This window comes from Empidonax traillii, unplaced genomic scaffold, assembly GCF_003031625.1.
Source record: "Empidonax traillii isolate 1590-97213 ecotype Southwest subspecies unplaced genomic scaffold, ASM303162v1 scaffold759:size305195, whole genome shotgun sequence".
Lineage (NCBI taxonomy): Eukaryota > Metazoa > Chordata > Aves > Passeriformes > Tyrannidae > Empidonax > Empidonax traillii.
Window position 1 is genome coordinate 218,485 of NW_020955952.1, and position 23,687 is coordinate 242,171.

At 42.2% G+C, this 23,687-nt stretch overlaps 1 protein-coding gene across 1 annotated transcript in view; it reads left to right on the forward strand.

Annotated features, from left to right (window-relative positions):
* Positions 1 to 1,695: 1,695 nt before the first annotated feature.
* Positions 1,696 to 23,687, forward strand: part of LOC114066348 (kinesin-like protein KIF2A) — a gene marked incomplete at its 3' end in the record, with an annotated part of 73,292 nt that continues 51,300 nt past the window's right edge. The window contains exon 1 of the mRNA XM_027900956.1: positions 1,696 to 1,759. Within this exon, the coding sequence (XP_027756757.1) occupies positions 1,696 to 1,759 (64 nt within the window). The remainder of the gene's footprint in view (positions 1,760 to 23,687) is intronic.

The following is a 23,687-nucleotide window of genomic DNA, read 5'->3' on the forward strand; positions in this document are numbered from 1 at the left end:
TTGGTCTTAATGCTGACAGTTTTCCTTCTGACAATCATCATTCTATGGATGTGGTGGAAGATTAAGACCATAGTGCAACAAGTATATGTGCTCTGGACTGTACAAAGGGTAATGCAAAAGAATTTGCATTAGTTAAAAGAAAAGGAGGGAAGTGAAATAAAACCAAGATAAAATAGAATAAAAATTTAGCTATGTTAGTAAAATTTAGCTATGTTAAGTGTGACTTTGCAAAATTGTAACTACTTGAAAGAAGGTTACTGCCCAAATTGTGGGCAATTAAGATAAAGCTAGCTTACATAAACAAAAGGGACTGTCAGGGAAAGTGGGAAAGACTTCTAGCATGTAGCATCGCAAGGGAGACAGAAGAGGGGTGGGGGAAACCTAACCTGTTTGAAATGATAAAACTTTATGTAACTACTCTATAGTAATAAGAATGCACAGGAGAGTTGAAACCCCTGCATCTTCCCGGCAGTAATAAAAGTGTACTTTATGTGATAAGTAAAGGCACCGGTTTTATTCCAAGCAAATTAAAATAAAAAGGGGGTATTAACAAAAGAACTATTTCTGTATATTTACTAACTTCTAGGCGTACCGCGGAGTTTGTAAGGTGAAGGGTCCTGTCTGGACCTAACACCTGGGAATCTTTTGCGGCCGGGAACAGGGAACAAATTATAAATAAAAATGTATTTCTCTGTGCCATGTGGATACAGAGAGAGGTCCTCCATGCCTTGCAATGTGGGGATGATGCAAGACCCCCCTGTACGAGCCCAGGGGAGATAAGTAACAACCAGTCAAAAGGTAACACCCACCTCCAAAGCAGGAAAATTACCTTTTAAGGCAACAAACGGACAATGAATGAATATTCAACAACTGATATCGAAAGGGTACAAAAAGCACGGTTTTCAAACAATGTGTGTGTGTCTCAGGCGGGGCACTTGCCCCCCAGACCACCCAGCGCTGTTTGCTTTATTATCGCTTGCTTAATAAATTTATCAATTTTTAATTGGAATTGAGTTGTCTAAATTCTTATACTAACTTATAACACTTTACATATTGTTTAAGGATTTCTTTGAATCAATACCTAATAGACTGAAGGGATGCTGGCAGGTTGGGGAGCAAGTACAAAGCATGCTTCTAAGCTACTCTACTTGACACGCAGGAGCCTTATGAGTAGATATTTGGTAGATAAAGCTATTACATTAAAACTTCGAGGTAGCTTAGTCACCATCTAGTGCTAAATAGGTGCACGTATGTGTTTTTAAGTCAGGGACAGGGTCAAGAGGAGAGGCTCGAAAAGGCAGCCTGGACGTGGGACGAGTATCTCCCAGGGCAGGCCAAAGCGAGCGGGAAGGCAGCCCCAGGGGAGTGGCGGTGTCCATCTTGTGCCAGCTCCGCTCAGGTGCTGCGAAGGGCGGAGGATGAACCGCGGCAGCGCTTCTGCCCCCGCCTCCTCTGTGAGCCGGGCCTGTCGTGATGCTGCGGCGTGCTGCACAGGCGCTGCAGCTACCAGTGCTTATTGTATCCGGCTGGCGTCTTTTCTCTCTCTCCGCCCTTCCCCCCCTTTCCGCCTACCCGCCCTCTCGAAGCCGCCGCGGTCGGTGCTGCCATCGCCACCGTTGCTACTGTGCACATCCTCACTGCCTGCTGTGCGCCGGCCGGCAGTTCCTCCGATATCCCCGGCCGCCCCATGAAGCCATGGCAGCGGCCAACTTCAGCAAGGTTCAGATAGGGATCTACGTGGAGATCAAGCGCAGCGATGGTCAGTGGGGCAGGGGCGGCGGGAAGGGCTGTTTCGGCGAAGTGGCCGAGTGCCGCTGCCCCAGTGCGTGGCGCAGGCGGGGCGGGGAGGAGGCTGCGCGGGCTTCATTGTGTGCGCGGGCTTCATTATGTGCGCGGGGTTGGGAAGTGACCGGGCCTGGCGCGCGCTGCGGTTGTCGGGGAGCGCTCGCGCTTGTCGGAGGCTACCGATTCCACTGGGGGCAGGGAGGCTGCAGCAGGGAGAGGAGGCGACGAGGAGGTGCGGCGGCGGGATAGGGGCTGAATTGGGGAAGGGAAGGGCGATGTGGGTGTGAGAGGGATGAAGCAGGGATGTAATGGGCTCATGAGGAAGGGGAAAACGGGACAAGTGTGGGGTGAGCAATGAGACGTGTGGATGGGGTTGAGGTGATTGGTGGGAAAGAGGGGCGTGGAGGAAAGCCTGGGAAGGTGGGAGGGGATGAGGTGATGGAAGGAGGAAAGGCCTTCAATGCAAAGTAATAACTTTTTGTTTACTCTGACGTATTAGCCGTGTTCCGGAAAAATGACACAACAGTATGCTCTGACAGAAATGCTTTTAGACACTTTCATCGTTTGACAAAAAAGTTTGATATTATTATTCCAGTTGTTCCTTATGATTAAAATATACAAAGAGTGCTATTTATGCCCATGAATTGTTATTTCTCTGTTGGGGATCCATTGTTTCTCATCTTGCTCAGTATCTCTTTATGAGAGGATGTATGGTGCTGACTGGGAATACATGTGAATAAAGGAAGTGTGTGTGTTAGGTTTAGGGTACTAATTTGTCGCATTTGTCTGGAAAGAGAACTGAAATGGGAAGTTCACTGACTGAATCAATGGCAAGTCACTTGTGACTTCAGCTCTTCAATTTGAGTGGGACTATGTAATCTGTTCTCAGCCTCTGTGAGATCTATGATACCTACTAAACAGGGGTGGGATTCTGCTGGGATTTTCTGGAAAGTTGGTTGTTTCCCCCCACCAGATTCAGGAGTTTGCAGATGTTTTTAAGGGAAGAAAGACCTGGAAATCAAAGGCACTGAAGTTAGCATGGTTTTGTCATGAGGCAGGAAACAATAATCCAACAAGCTTGTTTATTCATGTCCCATACTGCAGTTCAACCCTTCAATAAAATAATGATCAGTGTTAGCTGGACACTATATTAAACCTAAGCCCTCAATTTGTGTTTAATGGTTTGTGTGTCGTGTGAAGAATCTGATTGATCTGGCAGTTATTTACATAACTCTGTCTAAGGTTTCAGAAAACCTCACTGTAGCAACTTGTAAAACTTTTTTTCTGAGGTTTGTGTGAACTTCTAATAAATGTTGCTGTTTGTATTGTATGCCTTTTGAAAATAAGGCAAGAATGCTTGGTTTCTCCCCCCCCCCCCCGCCCTTCCCCTGGGTTCTGCTCACTGTGATGTCAGAAGTGAGGACAGTAACTCTTGAACATAATTTTTCTTTTCATTATTGTTAATGGTTTATATATTTCCCAGTCTCACATATGTGATGCAGCACATTAAATGTATTACACATCAGTAATATAGTAAGGGGATGCCTTCACAGCAGTTGCTCAAACTATAGGATTTGGAGCATATGTGTTAATTTGGTCCTTGTGAGCAACCAGACTGCAGTGTCATACCAGAGTTAGTGAGTCCTGGTTATTGTGAGCTTTGTTTGTTTTTCATTGGGACTGGAGGAGGAGGTGCCCCATTATGACTCAGGCTACTGTTCTGTTCAGTCATTCTCTTTCCAGTAAACTGTAGGAGGAACTGACCTAGGTATGTAGAAGGGAGCATTTTAAGAAAGATATCAAAGGACAACCAGCACTAGATTGCATTTAGACTGCATTGCCTTTCAGAAGGTAGGTTTCCAATCTGAACTGTGGTTAACCAGGCAATTGAGATGAATCTAGCTGCTTCTAACAGGGGGAGGCTCTTGTTGCCTGTCAGCTGTGTTGTTCCTACAAACTCTTCCATCCAGTGTGGCCAATTGTCATGATTTAACCCCAATCAGCAGCCAAGCCCCATGCAGGCAGTCACTCACTCCCCTACCGTGGGGTCAGGGAGAGAATTGGAAGGGTGAAAGCTAGAAAAGTCATGGGCTGAGATAAAGACAGTTTAATAGGGAAAGCAAAAGCTGTGCACGCAAGCAAAACAAACCAAGGAATTAATTCACTGCTTCCCATGGACAGGCCATCTCCAGGAAAGCAGGAATGCATCCTATGTAACCTTACTTGGGAAGACAAATGCCATAACTTCAAATGTACCCCCCTCCTCCTACTTCCTCTCACTTTATATACTGAGCATGATGTCATATAGTCTGGAATATCCCTTTGGTCAGTTGGGGTCAGCTGTCTCAGTTGTGTCTCCTCCCAACTTCTTGTGTACCCCCAGTCTCCTTGCCAGCGTGGCAGTACGAAAAACAGAAAAGACCTTGGCTCTGTGTAAGCCCTGCTCAGCAATGAAAAAAAAAAACATGTCTATATTATCAACCCTGTGTTCAGCACAAATCCAAAACACAGCCCCATACCAGCCACTGTGAGGAAAATTACCCTAGCCAAAACCAACACAGCAATGATTTTTTTTCTCTGTTGATTTAATACATGACTTGATTATTTGATTCACTAAGCATAGTAGAAAACTTTTGGATGTGCTAGTTTTCTGCAGGATTAGCGAGTTCAAATGACTCAGAGGGATCTGTGACCTCAACATTATCACTGTATAGGAAATGCATGGACAGGGTGAAGTGGAGAAGTTTGATCTTCTGGTTCACTAACAGTGAGCTACCTGAATCTACTCTACCCAGAACTATATCCTAGGTAGAATCAGGACTATGTATCATACCAGCTACCCTAGGCTGAAAACATGATTAAAACCATTTAAAAAAACTTTTGGAGAAAATGGTGTGTTGGTCTGGGCTTTTCTTCACATTACCTTGTCTGTAGTAAGTCCTTTTAAAAATTAATATAGTTTTCAAATGTAAGTATAATGATTCTTTTAAATTTTCTTATTTACCTATTTGCTGAATCCATAGAAGAGTAAAGTTTTAGTTTGTTAATTGGGTCATTTCAAAAAAGTATGCATTTTTTCCCATCTCTCCACCAGTTATGCTAAACACTTTTCTGAATACGGAGCTTGATTAATTCTGGATAACTTTATTATTCTTTAAATAAAAAGAAAGACTAACAGAATAGCATTTCTTTTGGTGAAACATCACTGTTAAAAGTCATACTTGTTCATTACAACAAAATTGCAAAGACATGTAGAACACAGTAAATGTGAGAATGCAACCAGAACATTCTGGAAAGAAGTTACATATTCTGTAATTTTGATAAGCTCTAATTAGGTTTAAGTGTTTCATGAGGGATTTCTTATAGGACTGAATAGAAAATAGATATTGCATATTATTAGAACTTGTGGCCAAAAACACATGAAAACCAGTGTTTGGATAAACCCCAACATTTTCAAGGACTGATGCTGCAGAGCTGCTTGCTGTATGTCTGTTTTTTCTCAGTGGTTAAACATTGGTATAAATGTTGTCTGGAGTTGAAGATAATATTTTCAGTTATAATTGGAATAACTAGTTAGGTTTGTGTAATGTTAGAGCTTATTAGTCAGCTAGTTTGGCTTTTTTTAATGATTCTTGATAATGAAATTTACTACTTATTTCAGTACAATTTATGTATGTTTCTTGAAATATGCCTTGGTAATCTATCTTGGAAATGGAAAAAAAACTCATTCATTTTAGATTGTGAATTGCTAAGAATGGGCTGCATTTCCAGTCTTCTTGAAAATTGTGCCTTATCACATGGAAGCTTAGGGAAGTAGAGGTGTGGCCCAAAGGTACCTGCAAGACCTGCTGTAATAATGTTTCCTCCTGTCCAGAAGATGATCTTTGTTGAGATCTAAATATGGGCATTTGTCTATTGATGATTTCCCTTTACTCAAATAACAATAACCCCCTGCTTTATGTGTGATCTTACACCTGTATCTCCACTTCTTGCGTATTATCCAGTCAATGATGACAAAGACCTATATAACTACTTGGAGAAAGAATATCTCACATTTTTCCCCCCATAAATTCAGTCTTTTGCTGAAATAGGATACATCTCTTATGCACTGCAACCCTTTAGTAGGTTGATTAGTTGATTAGTGTTTTTTCCATTACTTTTTTAGTCCGATTCTGTTCCATCCATTTCCTCCTCAGGCTGTTACTGTTTTCTCTGTCTTTGCAGATCTGAAATACTACCTAGGACAGAAAATTAATTATATATTTTCTCGTTTGGAAAGAAGGGGAAAAATACAGTTCTGGTCTCGCTGTGTCAGAAATAATGTAACAGGCATGAGGAGAAGGCATGTTCTTGGAAGAGTGACTGAAGATTTGACAGAACTGTCAGGAAGGGAAGAATGGTGAATTTTTAGGGATTAACCATCAAATAGTGTAAAAAAGAAAGATCATGAACTTGTGCCTATTCTTTTTGTAATACAAGAACAGGACAGCTGTCAGCATTTGAAAGAGAAAACTTAAAACTGATAAAGGAGATCAAACTAGGTACAGTTATCACATAGAACTTGTTACCAGAGGAGATGGAGGCTAGAAGCATAGCAGAGTTTTAAGAAGGATGTTGATGTGGATGGTAGGAATATCCAGTTTTACACTAAAAATTAAAGAAATACACCAGCAGCTGTAAAAGGTAGTTTCTGTTTTACCTGAGTCTGTAGTTTAAATAACCTCTGACTGATGGGAGGTAGAGAAAAATTTTGCCTGTGGCTGTGTTATTTTGTAATTGTCAACTTAAAATTTTTCTTCACTTGTCTCTGAAGCAGCTGGAGCTGGTCACAGTCAAAGATTATCCATGTAGTCTAAAAACCTACTGGCACTTCCTCTCTCCTTAGACTTGCCAAAACATCATTGTAACTGTTTCACCTTCAAACATGAACAAGACTAAATTTTTGTAATGTAAGGTCTGTAATAATTTTCTTTACAGCCCAACTTCCATGAAATTGGTGTTTCTTAGAGTTGAGAGGTCTGTACCATCCTCAGTCTTCTGGGTAATCCTGTATGATGATCTTTATGTACAACTCCCAATAGCAATAATGATTTTATAGAAAGATAGAAGGTATAATGATGTTATAAAACTCTGTTCAGGTTTGGGTAGTCACCCTATTTTACAAGCTCTTGAGGGTAGATTTAAATGGTAATATGCTTTTACTCTTTCCTTTTGTGACATACATCTATTCCTTCCTTGTTATTATTTTTTTTTTTTTGTTACCGTATTTAAATAATTTGCCTCAAATACCTAATCCCTATATAAGCCATATGGACACAATGTATCTTTGTCCTTCCATAGTGGCCAGATCATATCTGTAGCAGTTGTATTAATATAGTAAGTAATGGGTCCTAAGGACCAGGCAGTGACACCAATGTGGTGTGTAAGGAATGCATGCTTTATTGAAAGAGTCAAAGGCTTATATAGTGGTTTCAAATGCTGACGTCACAACATGTGACCTTATCAGCCAATCCTATACAAGCATTTAACTGCGCATGTATGACAGAGTCCTTACAAACTACAACTCTCAGGATGCTTTGCTAGCATCCATCCTGTAACCAGACCCCACAGTTCCCCCTTTTTTATTAATAACAAAATACAAAACTGTGCAACAAAAAAAAAAAGTGCAATTTCAAAAAAACAGTGCAATTCTTAGCTACTTTTTATCAAAACATTTTTCACTTGACATAGTAAACATATTTCTTACTTAAATCTTATTTACCTAAGAGTTCTATGCAATAACAAATCTTTATTAATCAAAAACCTTATTTACCTAAGGGTCTCATGCTATTGGGTAGAACAAAAACCTTTATTATCTGAGGGTCTACATGTAACTGGGGAAAACTTACTTTATTAAAGAAAAAAAGGGTTTAGGGGAGGAACATCATGTTCTGAGTTCTCCTTTATTAAGGTGATATGGCAGAGGTAGTGTTTGTTGTGTGTGTGCTTGTTTCAGATATTTTTGCATTTTGGTTCACATACATTCATACATCCACACAATCTCTCTCTCACTCATTCTTAGGCAACCGCCTCCATTCTCTCTTCATTCATGCATACCTGTAACCTTTGTTTTTATTTTTCAGCCACACAGGTTAGGTTTGGGTTGAGTGATTAGTTATGTGTTTCTCTGTCTTCAGTTTCTTTACTTGTCACTTCTGTTGCTTGCTCCTGCTGTGAAAGAGGCCTAAGATATGGCCTTACACACCTGGAAGGAATCCATCTCAGTTTAGTACCTGTAGAGACACAAGAGTACCCTCTCCCCCATGTCACGAGGTCCACTGGTCCCAACCATTGTCCTGTTACTATGTCTTTTATCAGTGGTTTCTGAGGGGAGTGTAGCTGAGTTGCATGTTGACGTTCATACCTAGTACAGTCTGTGTCATCACAATTTAAGAAATTTAGGACATATGTCACTTTCCACAGGCGTCCCTATGGGCTGAGGATGGAGTCCCCCTTTTTTGTTTTAGCAGCATTTCTTTCACTGTACAGTGTGCCCTTTCCACGATTGCTTTCCCCGTGGGTGAGTGCGGTATGCCTGTGGAATGAGGGATACCCCAGTCTGTTAGAAATGTTTTGACCTTTAAAGAGCAGTATGCAGGACCATTGTCTGTTTTTATGGTTTTTGGAATTCCTAAAGTTGCAAAGCAACTAAGCCAGTGTTTGATAACATCTCTTGCTTTTTCTCCTGTGTGCGCAGTAGCATTAATATACTTAGAATGGGTATCTATTGTAACATGGACATATTTTAGTCTACCAAATTCAGCAATGTGTGTAACGTCTGTTTACCAAATCTCATTGGTTGTTATACCTCGGGGATTAACCCCTTCTTTAGATGGCATGGGGGCAATTTGCTGACAGTCAGGACATGACATAATTATATCTCGAGCTTGATTTATTGTAATTTGGAATTGTCTTTTTAGGGAACGTGCATTTTGATGAAAAAACAGGTGGGAAATTTTAGCTTACTCGAGAGCTTTGGGCACTGTGATGGTCATAGCGGCAGCATCTGCTTTTTGGTTACCTTCTGCTATGGGTCCTGGCAAATCTGTGTGGGAGCGGACATGCATTATGTAAAAATCAAACTTTCTGTGATTCACAAGGAACCATATAGTGCGTATTTCTGCAAATAGACAAGGATTAGTGATATCTCGAAGGAAAGAGGCTTCGAGACACGAAACCAACCCCATAGCATAACACGAATCAGTAATAACATTAGGTGGTTGATCAGAAAACAATTAAAAGGCTATACGGATTGCAGCAAGTTTTAGGACTCGTACAGAACCTTGATTTATGGTCTGTACTTTTTTGTTCCACTGTCCAGTGATAGGGTTTACCCATGTTACCACAGCTTTTCGTGACCGTCCAGATGCATCAGTGAAGACAGTGATGCCTTCCACAGGTTGTGGCCGGCAACGGCATGCAGTCATTAGAGGTCGGTTCCCCACTTCTGCCCAGAGTCCGTGTTTGGGGAAATGGATAGAAATGTCACTGTTGTAGTCTGCTAATGCAGTCTGGAACCCAGCATCCTCTGCAAGCAACCAGTCCAGGTTGTCTTTCGTCACTGGAATGTAGATGATCTTGGGGTCTCGTCCATCCAGCTCCTGTAGACATGCTCTGCCTTTAATGATAAGCTTAGAGAACATTTCATTAAAGGTCCAAACAGTTTTTTGGTGTTGTGTGGGGCAGAAATAACCATTCAATAATCCTGAGAGGGTCAGATTCCATCTGATCCCATTGAAACAGTATGGCAAAAGGCTGGAATTTGCTGGAGACAAGTGCAAGGTGCATGTGTAGGTCAGGGTGTCACCGCCTGCCTTGTCTGTTCTCAATCGCTTCAGAACATACCTTTAGGGCTCGCTTAGCTTTGGTTGTCAGAGACCGTGTGGAGGTTAAAGTCAGGTCTCCCTTGAGCAGTTCAAAGAGAGGGTGCAGCTCCTCTGTGGTTATTCCTAGTATCGGTCTGAGCCAGTTAATAGCTCCTAATATTCGCTGCAAGTCATGTGATGTCAGAGTGTCTTTTACCTTAAGAGTCAGGGGCTGTGGCACAATTTCCTGCTGTGTGATTCTCCATCCAAGGTAGGCTTAGGGCTGAGTCTTCTGGATCTTTTCTGGATTGACCTGTAACCCTGTTTCTCGAACAGCATTGGTTAAAGCAGTCATAATAGGTGGTAAATCAGTTTCTTGGGCAGTAGCTACTAGGATATCATCCATATAGTGATAAATAATAGCAGAAGGGTAGAGTTCCCGGACAGGGCGTATGGCTTTGGCAACCACTGTCTGGCAAATAGTTGGACTATTCCGCATGCCCTGTGGGAGAACGACCCAGTGGAACCTTTTCATAGGCTCTGCATGATTGAGGGCAGGAACTGAAAAGGCAAAGTGGGAGGCATCACTTGGATGCAGGAAAATGGTGAAGAAACAGTCTTTCAGGTCAATTACCATCAGTGGCCATCCTGCAGGGAGCATGGCAGGTGAGGGAAGTCCTGGTTGTAGCACCCCCATTGGCTCAATGACTGCATTGACTGCTCTGAGATCTTGTAACATTCGCCACTTGCCACTTTTCTTAGGGACGCAGAACACTGGGGTATTCCACGGGCTAGAAGTTGGTGTTATGTGGCCAGTATCCAGCTGTTCTTGGACTAAGTTTTGCAGTTGAACAAACCGTTCCTTTTTCAAGGACCATTGATCAACCCAAACGGGGTCCTGTGTTTTCCATGTCAGTTTAAGAGGTTCGTGGAACGGCTGATCAATGGCCCTTAGTGAAAAATCTGAGTGTCTTTTGTCTAGTTATCTTCTGCTACAATATGCATTACAGTGCCAAATTGACCCAAGACATTCCTTCCCCACAGGGTACAAGGAATGGTAGCTATGAAAGGTGCAACTCTGGCTATTTGCCCCTCTGGTTCTTAACTCATAATCTTTACCTTTAGTGGCTCCAATTTTCCTTTCCAGCCCACTTCAGGGGGAGGGGGAAGTGAGCAAGTGATCCGTGGTCTGGGATGTTTCAGTTGGAACACTAAACCATGACAGTAGTAAACAAAATATATGATTGAGCATGATGGTGTTTATAATTTAAAGGGTTTTAAAGAAGACATTGCCTGAATAATCAATTTTGCATAATGCCTCTGTAGCAGTTAGAGAATCTGGAAGCCTAGATGCTTTCAGTGTGTATTTTCAGATGTGGGGTAGGTTTTTATGGAACTGGAATACATTTTTTGTTATTTTTGTTCATCTATTTCAAAAACATGAACAAGCTTTCAGGTATATGAGCAATTATTTTTGTTTGCTTGAAAGCTTATATATGTTTTCCAGTTTTGCCACTTGTGTCTTTTCAGAAAGGAATGTTTTCTTGCATTTCTTTTTAGTTTTTTGAGGAGGGAATAGTTACAGTTTCTTCTAATGTAATTTTTTAAACTTGCTTGCAGTTGTATATTCCAAACCTCTGGATTTATTGGGACTTTATTTAAATTGTTCTCAGTACTAAACTGAACATAGACACTAAAAAAAAATGTTCCTGGCTACAGTGTTTGGACCAATATTTACTGTGTTTTGGTTGAGATTTTGATACTTACTTAAAACTGTTAGACACTCATCCTAATTAAGTTAGCTACAGTTACTTTTGACTAATGGTGTGATTCCACAGCTGTTTAGGATTAACTCTGTGCTTCTTTTGTCTGTCCACTGTGTCAGTGTTAGTTTTTAGTTAAATTTAGGGAACTAAACCTATGGTAATTCAGATGTAGATTACCTTAAACTGGGTGGGAGCCCCCGGTGGTCTAGGGGAAAAGACACTGCACTGTCACTGCAGAGACCCGGGTTCGATTCCCGGTCGGGGCCCCTCCCTGGGCAGATGGAGCTCGTTAGCCCTGTAAGGCAATCCATCTACGTCCTGAGGACCTCGCTGCCACCGTCCAAGCGTGCTTGGCCCCGGCAGACGAACCTCAGGATTAAAGGGTGGGCTCAGTTCCGCGCACACTGTGTCTCACCTAAAAAATCCAATGCGCAGGCTGGAAGGTGTAAAGACCTTCCCCGGTTCTTCGTTCGCGAAGAGACTGGCCATTCCTCACCTTAAACTGATGTTAGCTATAGCCATAAATCTGTTCATATTGTATATGTACAGGCACATGCACTATTTCTTCTCTTTTTTTTCCCTCATTCCTCTCCTTAAAATGTTCAGTTGATATACTGCTGTTTTAGTACTGTTTCTTATTTTCACTTGAAGAATTAAAAAGCCTATAGCTTGCTATAGTGTTCCAAATAGAGTCACAGGTGGTTGACCTGATTTTTCTACAACTCTGACCTCTGTAAAGGGACACTTTGAATTCTGTATTAAGTATTTAGCTATAAGACAGTACTGGATCTGATACCCTTGAAATGCATTTTCTGCATATCCCCAGAAAGTATCATGATAAACAGATAAGTTGAGGCTTAGAACATCCATAAACCATTGATTTACTGGGAGACAGTGAAGTACACCTGTTATGTTAAATGCTTTTCTCAAGTGCAACTACTATTGGAGGCAGAATACAGGGCTAGATCTTCTTGTCTTGTGCCAGTCTTCTCTGTGCCTCGTAATTGCTCCTGGAAAACAGCAGCCATGGGTAGTTCTCTGGGAGGGTGTTATGAAGATGGCATTGCCCATTGCCCTTTCTCTGTTGAAGAGTGTTATGTGGAATTAATTTTGCAGTCTTTGGCCATTGTAGCGACTGAAGCATGGACCCAGGTTGTATGGACAAACTGAATCGTTTATTGATTACAACCTTTGATAAATATAGGGTTTTGGGGAAGGAGCATGCATGCCAGTACTTTTCCATTACAGGTACGCAAGCAGTTTTCCATTATGGCTACCCTGGATGATTTTTCAGTGCACACAGCAGTAAGTTTTGCAAAGAAAAGTCATTATTTTGAGCCCATATTGTTTAAGCAGGCATTTCATCACTTCATAACCTGTCTTTTGTTCTGAGGACATTTTAGACCCCATTTCCCAAACAGTCTTTTGTTCCGGACTCTTATCTGATACTCGTTTTGTTCTGGGGCTCTTTTCTGGCCCCTGGGCACTATACGGCCCTAGTCAGCAGCTGCTTACTGTCTGTCCAGCAGAAAGGTATTATTCGGCGTGCTTCTCTTCCAGTTCGGCTGCGTGTCACTACCGGAACATGACCCTCATGTCCTTGCCTTTATTCCTGTCCATGTTCCAGTCCCTGTTTGGGCGCCATTTGTATCAACTGAGGCATGGACCCAGGTTGTATGGACAAACTTAATCATTTATTGATTACAACCTTTGGTATATATAGGGTTTGGGTAAGGAACATGCATGCCAGTACTTTTCCATTACATTCATAGCCAGGGTTTGGGGGAAGGAACACACAAAAGGTACTTTTCCATCAAATAGGTAAACAAGCAGTTTTCCATTATGGTTAAAACCACTGATGGGGCAAAACCAAACCATAAAGACAGCTATCACGCACTTTTTACAAGACTGTTAGTTTGTCTTGCTTATCACAGATGGTGCAAGACTTTAAGCAGTAAGTGCAAACAGTTCTTCCTTGCTTTTGTTTAAATCCCATGGCTTCTTGCTGAAATCTCATTTCTGCAGTGTCATGAAGAATTTGCATTCCCACAGGTCATTGCTAAGTATGTAAAACTAGATTTTACATCTGTTAGACAAAAGGCAATAAAACTGTGTGAAAAATTACATTAAAATTAGCTTTCCTGGAAAAGGGAATGAATTTCTCAGACTTATACTTTTTTTTTTTTTTAAGAGACTTTGAGGTGCTTGAGAATGTCCTGAGAAGGGCAACAAAGCTGGTGAAGGGACTAGAGAATGAGCCTTATAAGGAGCATCTGAGGGAGCTGGAGTTGTTTAGTCTGGAGAAAAGGAGACTCGGGGACCTTATTGCTCTCTACAACTACCTGAAAGGAGGTTGTAGTGAGATGGGAGTTGGTCTTTTCTCCCAGGTAACAAGTGACAGGACCAGAGGAAATGGCCTCAAGTTGCACAAGGGGAGGTTTAGATAGGATATTAGGAAAAATTTCTTCACTGAAAGGCTTGTGAAGCATTGGAAAAGACTGCCCAGGGAAGTGGTTGAGTCACCATCCCTGGAAATCTTCACAAAACATGTGGATATGGCACTCAGGGACATGGTTTAGTGGTAAAGATGGCAGTGTTAGGTTAATGGCTGAACTCGATGATCTTAGAGGTCTTTTTCAACCTTAATGATTCTATGGTTCTATTATTCCTTCTGCAATGCCGACTCTGTAAAACATAATTGTCCAATTTCAAGCAGTAACAAAGTGAGTTAAAGTAACAATAAATCTTTGACTTGGGTTGCATTTTTATCTGTGGGTGGTCATGCTTTTCACACAGAGGAATGTTAATTGCTTTCAAGTTATCAATATATCTCAGTTTAACGAGACACAAGTGTTTTTTTTGAGGATGAGTTATGAGGAAGACCCAAACTCCTCCCTCTAAGCAATTGTAAATCCGAAATTAAGAGGCTCCAATTGGGAAAGTGTGGAAAAAAGAAAAATAACAGCCTTTTATTAAAAGATATATGTGTATTGGTAGAACAACAATAAAACACAAATAAAACAACCAGACAATAATCCTATACCCAAAAATAATACCCTTCAAAACAAACAAAAAAAAGGTAAACAGTTCAGTTTGTGCCCTTTGGCGCAATTCTAACCACAGTCAGCAGGGGGCGCTGTTGGATCACTGGAGATGCAGAGCCTGCAGTGTTCTGTGCCAGCCATCAGGGTGGCTGTTGGATCACTGGTGGTCACCACATGAGGGGCCCCCAGCTGTGCTAGAGAAGCTGAAAATGGAGGTCTTCCCTCCCCCTCACCGGGAAAGGGGAGAAAGGAGGGAAAGAAAAAAAATGTTCTTTCCAACGAGAACTCACTCTGTCTCCAGCTCGACCATATGGCTTCCCCTCTCCTTTGATGTGCACAAGAACCACTGCCCAAAAAAAAAAAAAACCAAAAAAAACCCCAGGAACGGAGGAGGGGAAGAACGTGACCTGCTTCCTGAATAGTTCCTCTCCAATGAAAATCCAAGCAGGTTCTGGGTTGGGTAGAACTGAGCTAGCTGGGCAGCCAGACTGAGAACAAAACCACCTCAGAGCTCCTGCCACCCAGACCTTGTCCCAGCTCAGGCAACAACAAAGTCCCTGTCGTTTCCCAGGAGAGGAGAAAAAAAGTAAAAAGAACTCCTCACTCCTCCCCACAGACTCTTGAGGGCCATCAACTTGGAATGTGGCTTTGCTAGCCACTTCTTTTGTGTTAGTCCATTGTCCAAGGCACAACCAACCTGCCCATTCAACATCCCTTTCACACAGTGGGCAGGGGGAAGGGAAAATTCCTGCTTAGTTTCCCAGAACAAGCAAAACCATGACATAATAATACCATTGAAGCTTTGTCAAGTTCAAGTTTGAGTTTCTCATGGCTCCCATCAGGCACTGAAAGTTCTGTGTAATCCTAGGTATCAGAAGTGTGAGTATTTTTACTCTCTTCTGTTAGTTACAGTATAGTATGGCCTTCAGTGGATGAACACACTGAATGTGCATGTGAGTGGAGGGAGGTAAAGCATGTGCTTTGTTTAAAGGTTTCTCTTTAGAAGGGAGGTACATAGAATACTTGTTCCCTTGCAGAGTTTGGGTCTATAATTTTTGTTGCCCAGTGTTGCGCATCTTGCAATCGTTAAAATGTGTTACTTTCCCCTTGTGGCTGAACTGCATAAGGAGTTTGAGGTGTATTCCAAACTGATCTATCAAAGTGTTTGCTAGAGATGCAATCATGCATAATGATGTGGTGATGAGGATCTCTGACTCTAGGACAAGGGCAGTGAAAATGAATTAAACTTGAAAAGCACATTTACACTTAGATTTTGGAAACTGCATGCACCATTTAAGAAGGATGTGAAGGTCCTCGAATGCATCCAGAGGAGGGCAACAAAACTGGTGAAAGGGTTGGAAGGTATGTCCTGTGAGGAGCAGCTGAGGACTCTGGGTTTGTCTAGTTTGGAGAAAACGAGGCTTAGGGGTGACCTCATGGCTCCCCACAGCTTCTGGAGGACGAGAAGTGGAGAGGGAGACGCTGAGCTCTTCTCCCTGGGATCCAGTGACAGGATGCATGGGAATGGTTCAAAGCTGCATCAGGGGGACTTCAGACTGAACCTTAGGAAGTATTTATTTACTGAAAGTGTGGTCAAACACTGGAACAGGCTTCCTAGAGAGGTGTTCGATGCCCCAAGCCTGTCACTGTTTAAGAGGCATTTGGACAATGCCCTTAATGACATGATTTAACTTTTGGTCAACCCTGAAGTGGTTAGGCAGCTGGACTAGATGTTCACTGTAGGTCCCTTCCAACTGAAATGGTCTATTTTAACTCCTGGTTTCTGATTCAATTTTGGGTTATGTTTGCATGTTCTTCTATACTACATTTATGAATTGAACTTCCCAGGTCATCTTGACATTTTAATAGGATAGGAATTCAGGTGGTGATGAATGAAGTAAATATAAATCACAACCTGATGATTTTTAAGTTACAATAAGCTTTCATCAAACTGTAGAGAAGAACTCTGGTGGTAATTGATGGCTCTATTGGTCACGGTGACCAGGAAGTAGCTGAGCTTAAAATCATTGGTGTCGTGGTTTTGCTCTGGATCAATTTGCTTTCACACCCCTCACACAATTACTATTAGTTGAGAGAAGGTTTATGCAGACAAGAGAGACTGAATTTGGGAAAATAATATTAACATTATTACTAACAACCTAAAACTAAAGAACTGTATCTACAACAATTCTACTTAAGTAAAAGTACTATGTATTTACAGAAATACTTCTCCCCCCTTTATATCAGTCCAAGGAGGAGAAGCAGTCTCCTTCTCCATTCTTAGAGCTCCAGGTCTCTTCAATAACTGCAGTACTTTAAAGCTCTTCTTCTGTTATCTCAGGATGACAACTCCTTTTCATCATAGCTGGAACTCTTTCTCTTTTTCTCTTGCTCTATGTTGACCTCTAGGGCTGGGCCTAACCCCCTCCTGGGCTAAGACCGGAGGCTGGGGGTTACCCAGGCCCTGAAGGTTTTATCTTTCATGGACTTGCAAGGGGACACTTGCTTATCATGAATCTTCATCACAGGGTTACAGGGGATAATGGTTTTTGAGTCCACCCCTGTTTTCCTGTGGAGGTCCCTCCCCACGAGAGAACAGTCCTTGAATAGACCTCTCCGACATGGGTCTAGCATGGAACCCTCACTTGGATTCCAAGCTTACCCGAGCCATTCTCACTCGGACGTAAGTCTTTCTCTCAGGGTCATAAATCTTCAGCAGTAGCATGGATCCCACACACGGATCCCAACATCCCTACCCGAACCGTTCTTACTCCAGTGTAGGTTCTCTCAGGGTCACAAATTTCCAACATCAGCATCATGTATCTCTCACTGAGATCCCAAGCTTACCCGAGCCATTCTCACTCTGGCATAAGCCTAATCCTTCTCAGGGTCATAAATCTTCAACAGGACTCTGCCTCATTTCAGTCCTTCTCATGAAGTCTCGGTTTCTTTGTACATCCACAAGCTCCTTTGTGAGTCGCATGAGGGTCTCCTCACCCCAACAAACTTCTACAGGTGGCAAGGGATTATTTTTCAGTCTTTTCCCCGCTGAAGGGAGAGAGCAAAAAGGGGGGAGAAACAACCCTCCCTTCGAACTTCTCTCTCCTCTGGCTGCCAGCTTCAACCTTGGAGGTCCCTTATCTCTCTGCTGGAATTCTTTCTGTAGCGTTTCTCGTCCAAACAGTCAGTCCTCTAAAGTTTTTTTTCTTCTACTCTCTTACAGGGAAGAGAAGGGGGGCTTCAGTGCCACACCTGCCCCCGGCCCTGAGCCGGGGGAGGAGGGGGCCTGGCCCCCACCTGGGGCTTACCACAACTCCTACATGGCTACCAATTTCAACTGCGCAACCACTTTCTCTTCCGTTTTCTTAAATATGTAATTAGCAAAGGCATTACTGAGAGTTTTGATTGGTTTTTTGTCCAGAAATCCACCTGGAAAAAGCCATCCTCAGCCCCAGGGACAGGCTGGTGGGCAAAACCACAACAATTGGCCATAGGAGATAAACTGCCAGTGAAACTTTGTCCCTGGATATGGGGAGAATAAACTTGTTGCTGAAGAAGCTAGTTGACTCAGTGAATGAGCCAGTGAAAGGCTGGGGATGTTGTTTGACACTATTTCCCACAGCATTCTCCTAGAGAAACTGGCTGCTCATGGCTTGGACAGGTGTGCTCTTCACTGGGTAAAAGACTGGCTGGATGGCTGGGCCCAGAGAGTGGTAGTGAATGGAGTTAAATCCAGCTGGCAGCTGGTCACTGTGGTGTTCCCCAGAGCTTAGTTTTGGGGCTAGTCCTGTTTAATATTTTTATCAATTATCTGGATGAGGGGATGGAGTGCACCCTCAGCAAGTTTGTGAATGACACCAAGTTGTATGGGAGTGTTATCTGCTGAAGGGTAGAAGGCTCTGCAGAGGCAACTGGACAGGCTGGATTGATGGGCCGAGGATAATGTTATGAGGTTCAACAAGGCCATGTGCTGGGTCCTGCACTTGGGTCACAACAACCTCCTGCAGTGCTACAGCCTTGGGGATGAGTGGCTGGAAAGTGGCCTGTCAGAAAAGGACCCGGTGGTGCTGGTTAACAGTGCCTGAACATGAACCAGCAGCATGCCCAGGTGGCCAAGAAGGCCAATGGCATCCTGGCTTGTATCAGCAATAGTGTGACCAGCAGGACCAGGAAAGTGATTGTCCCCCTGTACTTGGCACTGGTGAGGCTGCACCTCAAATCCTGTGTTCAGTTTTGGGCCCCTCACTACAAGAAAGGCATTGAGGTGCTGGAGCATGTCCAGAGAAGGACAATAGAGCTGGGGAAGGGTCTGTAGCACAAATCTCATGAGGAGAGGCTGAGGGAGCTGGGGATGTTCAACCTGGAGGAAAGGAGGCTTGGAGGGACCTTCTCACTCTCTACAACTACCTGAAAGGAGGTTATGGTGAGGTGGGGGTCCTTTTCTTCTCCAAAACACCAAGCGATAAGACAAGAGGAAACAGCCTCCAGTTGCACCAGGGGGTCCATGAATGCTGGTCATTTTTTAAGAGCAATTTCTTAAGCGTGCAGGAGCAGGCAATTCCAAAGTGTCAAAAGTCAGGCAAGCAGGGCAGAAGGCCGTCTTGGCTGAACAGGGATCTTCTCCTAAAACTTAGATGGAAAAGGAAAGTATATGGATGTTGGAAGCAGGGACAGGGAACACATGAGGACTACAGAGATTGCTGTTCAGCATTGTGCAGCCAAAGTTTGATTAGAGTTCAAGTTGGTCAGCACTGTGAAGGATAACAAAAAGGAAAGGAAGATCAGAGATAGCATTGACCTGTTACTTGATGAGGTCAGTCACCTCACAAATAGGGACATGGACAAAGCAGAGAGGTTTAATGCCTTCTTTGCCTCTGTCTTTAAAACTGATCTTGGGCCCTGGGACCACGAGAGCCCTGTGTTGGAAGACTGTGACTGGAGGGGATGATAAACTCCCAACCAACTCTGAAGTTGTGCAGGATCTGCTGCTCCATCTGAATCCCTATAAGTCTATGGGGCCGGATGGGATTCATCCCAGGGTACTGAAAGAACTGGTTGATGGGACTTCTCCATTATTTTTCAACAGTCCTGGGAGTCTGGAGGGGTCCCAGTTGACTGGAAACTGGCAAATGTTGCCCCAACTTTCAAGAAGGATAGGAAGGATGACCCTGGTAATTACAGGCCTGTCAGTCTCACTTCAGTGCCTGGTAAAATTATGGAAAAAGTTATTCTGGGAGTATTTGAAAAACACTTGAGAGAAAATGCAGTCATTGATCACAGCCAGCATGGGTTCACAAGGGGAAAGTCCTACTTAACCAACTTAATTTCATTTTATGACAAAGTCACCCACCTAGATTATCAAGGGAAGCCAAATGATGTGGTGTTTTTTTTTAATTTTAGCAAAACTTTTGTTTTTGTCTCTCTCAGTATCCTTCTTCACAAAATATCCAGCATACAGCTAGACAAGTCTATAATAGACTGAGTGAATTGGCTGATGGATTGAACTCAAAGTAAATGGAGTTACATCAGGCTGGCAGCTAGTCACCAATGGGATTCCCCAGGGCTAAATTTTAGGACCAGTGGTCTTTAATGTTTTTTTAAATGGTCTGGATGCAGGAGTCAAATGTACAGTAAGTTTGCTGATGATACAAAACTAGGAGGTGCTGTGGACTCCCTCAAGGGTAGAGAGGCCTTACAGAGAGATCTGGATACACTAGACAGATGGACAATCATCAATCATATGAAATTTAACAAGAGCAAGATTCTGTACCTGGGATGGAGTAATACCAGTTATACTTACAAATTGAGAGACAAGAAGTTGGAGAGCAGCTCTGTGGAAAGATCTGGACATTTGGGATGATGGCAAGTTGAATATGAGTCAACGGTGTGCCCTGGCAACCAAAAGACTTATGAGGAGTGGCTGAAGTCACTTGGCTCATTCAGCCTGGAGAAGAGAAGGCTGAGTGGGGACCTTGTCACAGTCTACAACTTTGTCAAGAGGAGCAGTGGAGGGGGAGGTGCTGATCTGTCTGGTGACCAGTGATAGGACATGAAAAAATGGAATGAAACTACATCAGGGGAATTTCAGATTCAACATTAGGAAAAGGTTTTTCACTGAGAGGGTGGTTGGTCACTAGAACAGACTCTTCAGAGAAATGATCATGGCACAAAGTCTGTCAGAGTTCAAGAGCATCTGGATTATATGGTTTGATTTTAAGTAGCCCTGTGAGGAGCAGAGAGTTGTTGTAGTAGTCAGGACAGCGAAAAGAATAAAAGCCAGGCACAGTATGATAATGATCCAAAAGTCTGCTTTATTGCTCAGTTCAGTCTTACTTATACACATTCTGCGACCAGAACCTTATATACCTTTCTATTAATAACTCTCTATCTATGGTCTATTATTAACCCTTACACACGATTGGATATTCACACCTTATTTACATTCTTCTCTCACTGGTCAGTTTTGGCACCTTCTCAGATCTTTCACTGCTCCTGTGAATTCCTCAGGGAAACGACTTCAAAGTGTCTAAATCAAAATCCTTCTCCTCTATATCCTTCATCAGGGGGTCGGCAGACCAGCTGCCTACCCCAACAGGGAGTTGGACTTGATGATCCTTATGGGTCCCTTTCAACTTGAGATATTCTATGATTTGAACTAAAATAATACTCAAAGTTTACCTATTGATTTGAGCTTGATCTTTTAGAACTTTGTTAAGATAAGGGAAAAATACTGACTTTAAACTTATATGAAACTAAAGGCTTCTGACTTTTAACCAGGAGCAACAGTTGGCAACTCTGTAATAAAGTAGGTAATGGTAAATATTCTTACTAAATGTAATATTGTAAAGTAAGAGGAATTAAAGAAAACCAAAGTAACAAACAAAAAAAAAACCCCTATTTGACGGGTTAGGTCATAAATGGCAAATGGTACCAGTCATAAACATCTTTAAAAGGGGCAAGTAGAAATTTTTTATGTGATACATGAAGCTATTGTTTCTAGACAACTACTGTCAACTACAGAGAAAGCAGAGTAAATCATAAAAAGGAGGTATCTGCCATTTATTCAAGCAATGAACAAAATGAGAAAGGGGGAAGGGAGGGAGAAGACTGGTTAAATCATCTCAATCTTTTAGCAGTCAGTATTCACTGCACTATTTTAATCCACTGCAATCTTAAATCCTGTTGTAGGAAAACTAAAAATATTTTAGCAACTACTAAACCCCAGTGCTGTTTGAAAGAGATACTTGACTTAATCTCCCTTTGCTCCTACATAACTGTATTGAAATTTATACTGAACAGAGAGGACTTTGATCTGTAAAAATATATAACAAAGGGTTCTGGAGAGGAACTTCCAGAAACAGTTTTTAAAGATTTTTAAAAAGCTGACAGCAAAATTGTTTTAAAAGAGTCCAAGGAACTGCTGACTAAATGTGCAAGGAGATGTCAAATTATTTTCAGTTTTATGGGAGTAAAAAAATACATATAAGAAGACATTGAACTATTCCCAGAACTTGTTTATGATCTGTCAATTCATAGAAAAGATATGAATGTTGTTACCAGTGATTTAATGAAACCCTTTACTTATGCAGTGGTAATAAAAGAAAAATGTGATAGAGGATAGAAAATACTATCATAGCATATCTTGTTCTCATTTAAATAAAATTACAGCTCTAATTGCTAATCTTCCTCAAATGTGAGAACTGCAGGGATTCATATAGGTCATAAAAGGGACCTGTGGGTGTTGGAAAACCTCACAGGAATGTTTAAAATGGGTGGATTTTTGGTTTGTTGTTTTTATTTTTTGTTTGGGTTTTCATTATACTTTGGAAGGGAGGTTGCCTTGTGAATATATGATTGTTGCAGGGAGAATGCCGAAACTGAAACCAGTACACCACTGAAAGCTCAACAAAACAATATTTATTACAAAGAAGTAGCCAACAGAATGAGAAGTCGAGAGACCGGAAAGAGAAGGGAGAAAAGCCCCCAAGACAGCCTGCCACTCACTCAGGTGTTATTTATGAGGTTGTGTTACTGATCCCAGAATGCTTAGAATTCCCCATAGCAGAAGCTGCATCCCCGGTGTGTCGGAAGGCTGGCATGAAAACGAGCATCCCTGCCAAGTCAATGTTGTCCTCCATGTGAAGCTTGAGTCCTGCTCCCAGCAAGAGCTATCTGCTTTTTATACAATTAACCTATGACGTCTGCCTGGGCAGGTGTGACCAGTATCACCCAGCTAGAGGTCTTCGGTCCCTCCTCCTGTTATGTAAGTGGTACCCCTTCTATGCATGCGTATGTACATTGGAATTTCCCCATGACTGCGTGCTACACCTCAGGGGGTCTTTCCTAAATGAGTCTAGGGGCTTACTTCATCATCCTCATCTTCACTTTCTCCTTCAAATGCCCTTGGAGGGCCATCAGCCAATAGTGAGGCCCCAGTTAATTTCAGTTCATACAAGATACTTCCTTCAAGGATGAAGTTCTCATTTATCAGTGCTTGTTTTCTCATGACTTGTCAGGAAAAGAACAGACTCTCACAGGTGGCTGGGCCAACACATAGACCAAAAATGGCAGCGTCTAATTAAGCACAAATACAATGACAAAATGATTACCTTATGAAAAGTAAATGAAAATATTTGGTCTTTTCTCTATAAGACTTTTACTGAAAATGAAGAAAGTGAAATTATTTAAAAAACTCATGAAGTGTATCTGCCTTTTTGGAGGTTCCTCCTTCTCCTTAAAGTATGCTCACCACTACCATAAAGTGTGTCCCAGTGGATCAGACCAATAGTTCATCTTGCCCAATTGCAGTAAGAGAAACTATCTAGGGAAAGCAGGTCAGCCTTGTCACTGTTTGCAGTCTCATGCTTTTGTCTTCCCCCAGTATCCGGAATTATATTTGCATTATTAGAAGTACATCTCTGCCTAGTCCTAATAAATATCCATTATCCATTTATAGATCTGTGAATTTATTGAATGCCTTTGTGACTGTGGAAAAATAACAGAAGATTGGTGAGGACAATTGTAAACACACTCAAGTGACTTGCAACTGGGGTGTAGAAAAACACATAACATGCTAGTTATTGTCTAGTCTTGTGTGTTTGGCAAGTATAACATCTGTGTTTAGATAACATAGGACTATGTTACCTAAAATTGAAGAAAAAAATCTCTGGACAATTTTAGTATAGAAAGGTAGAGAGCAGATATTTAATTATAGCGCTTTAAGGGAACAATATACACATTGCATATTC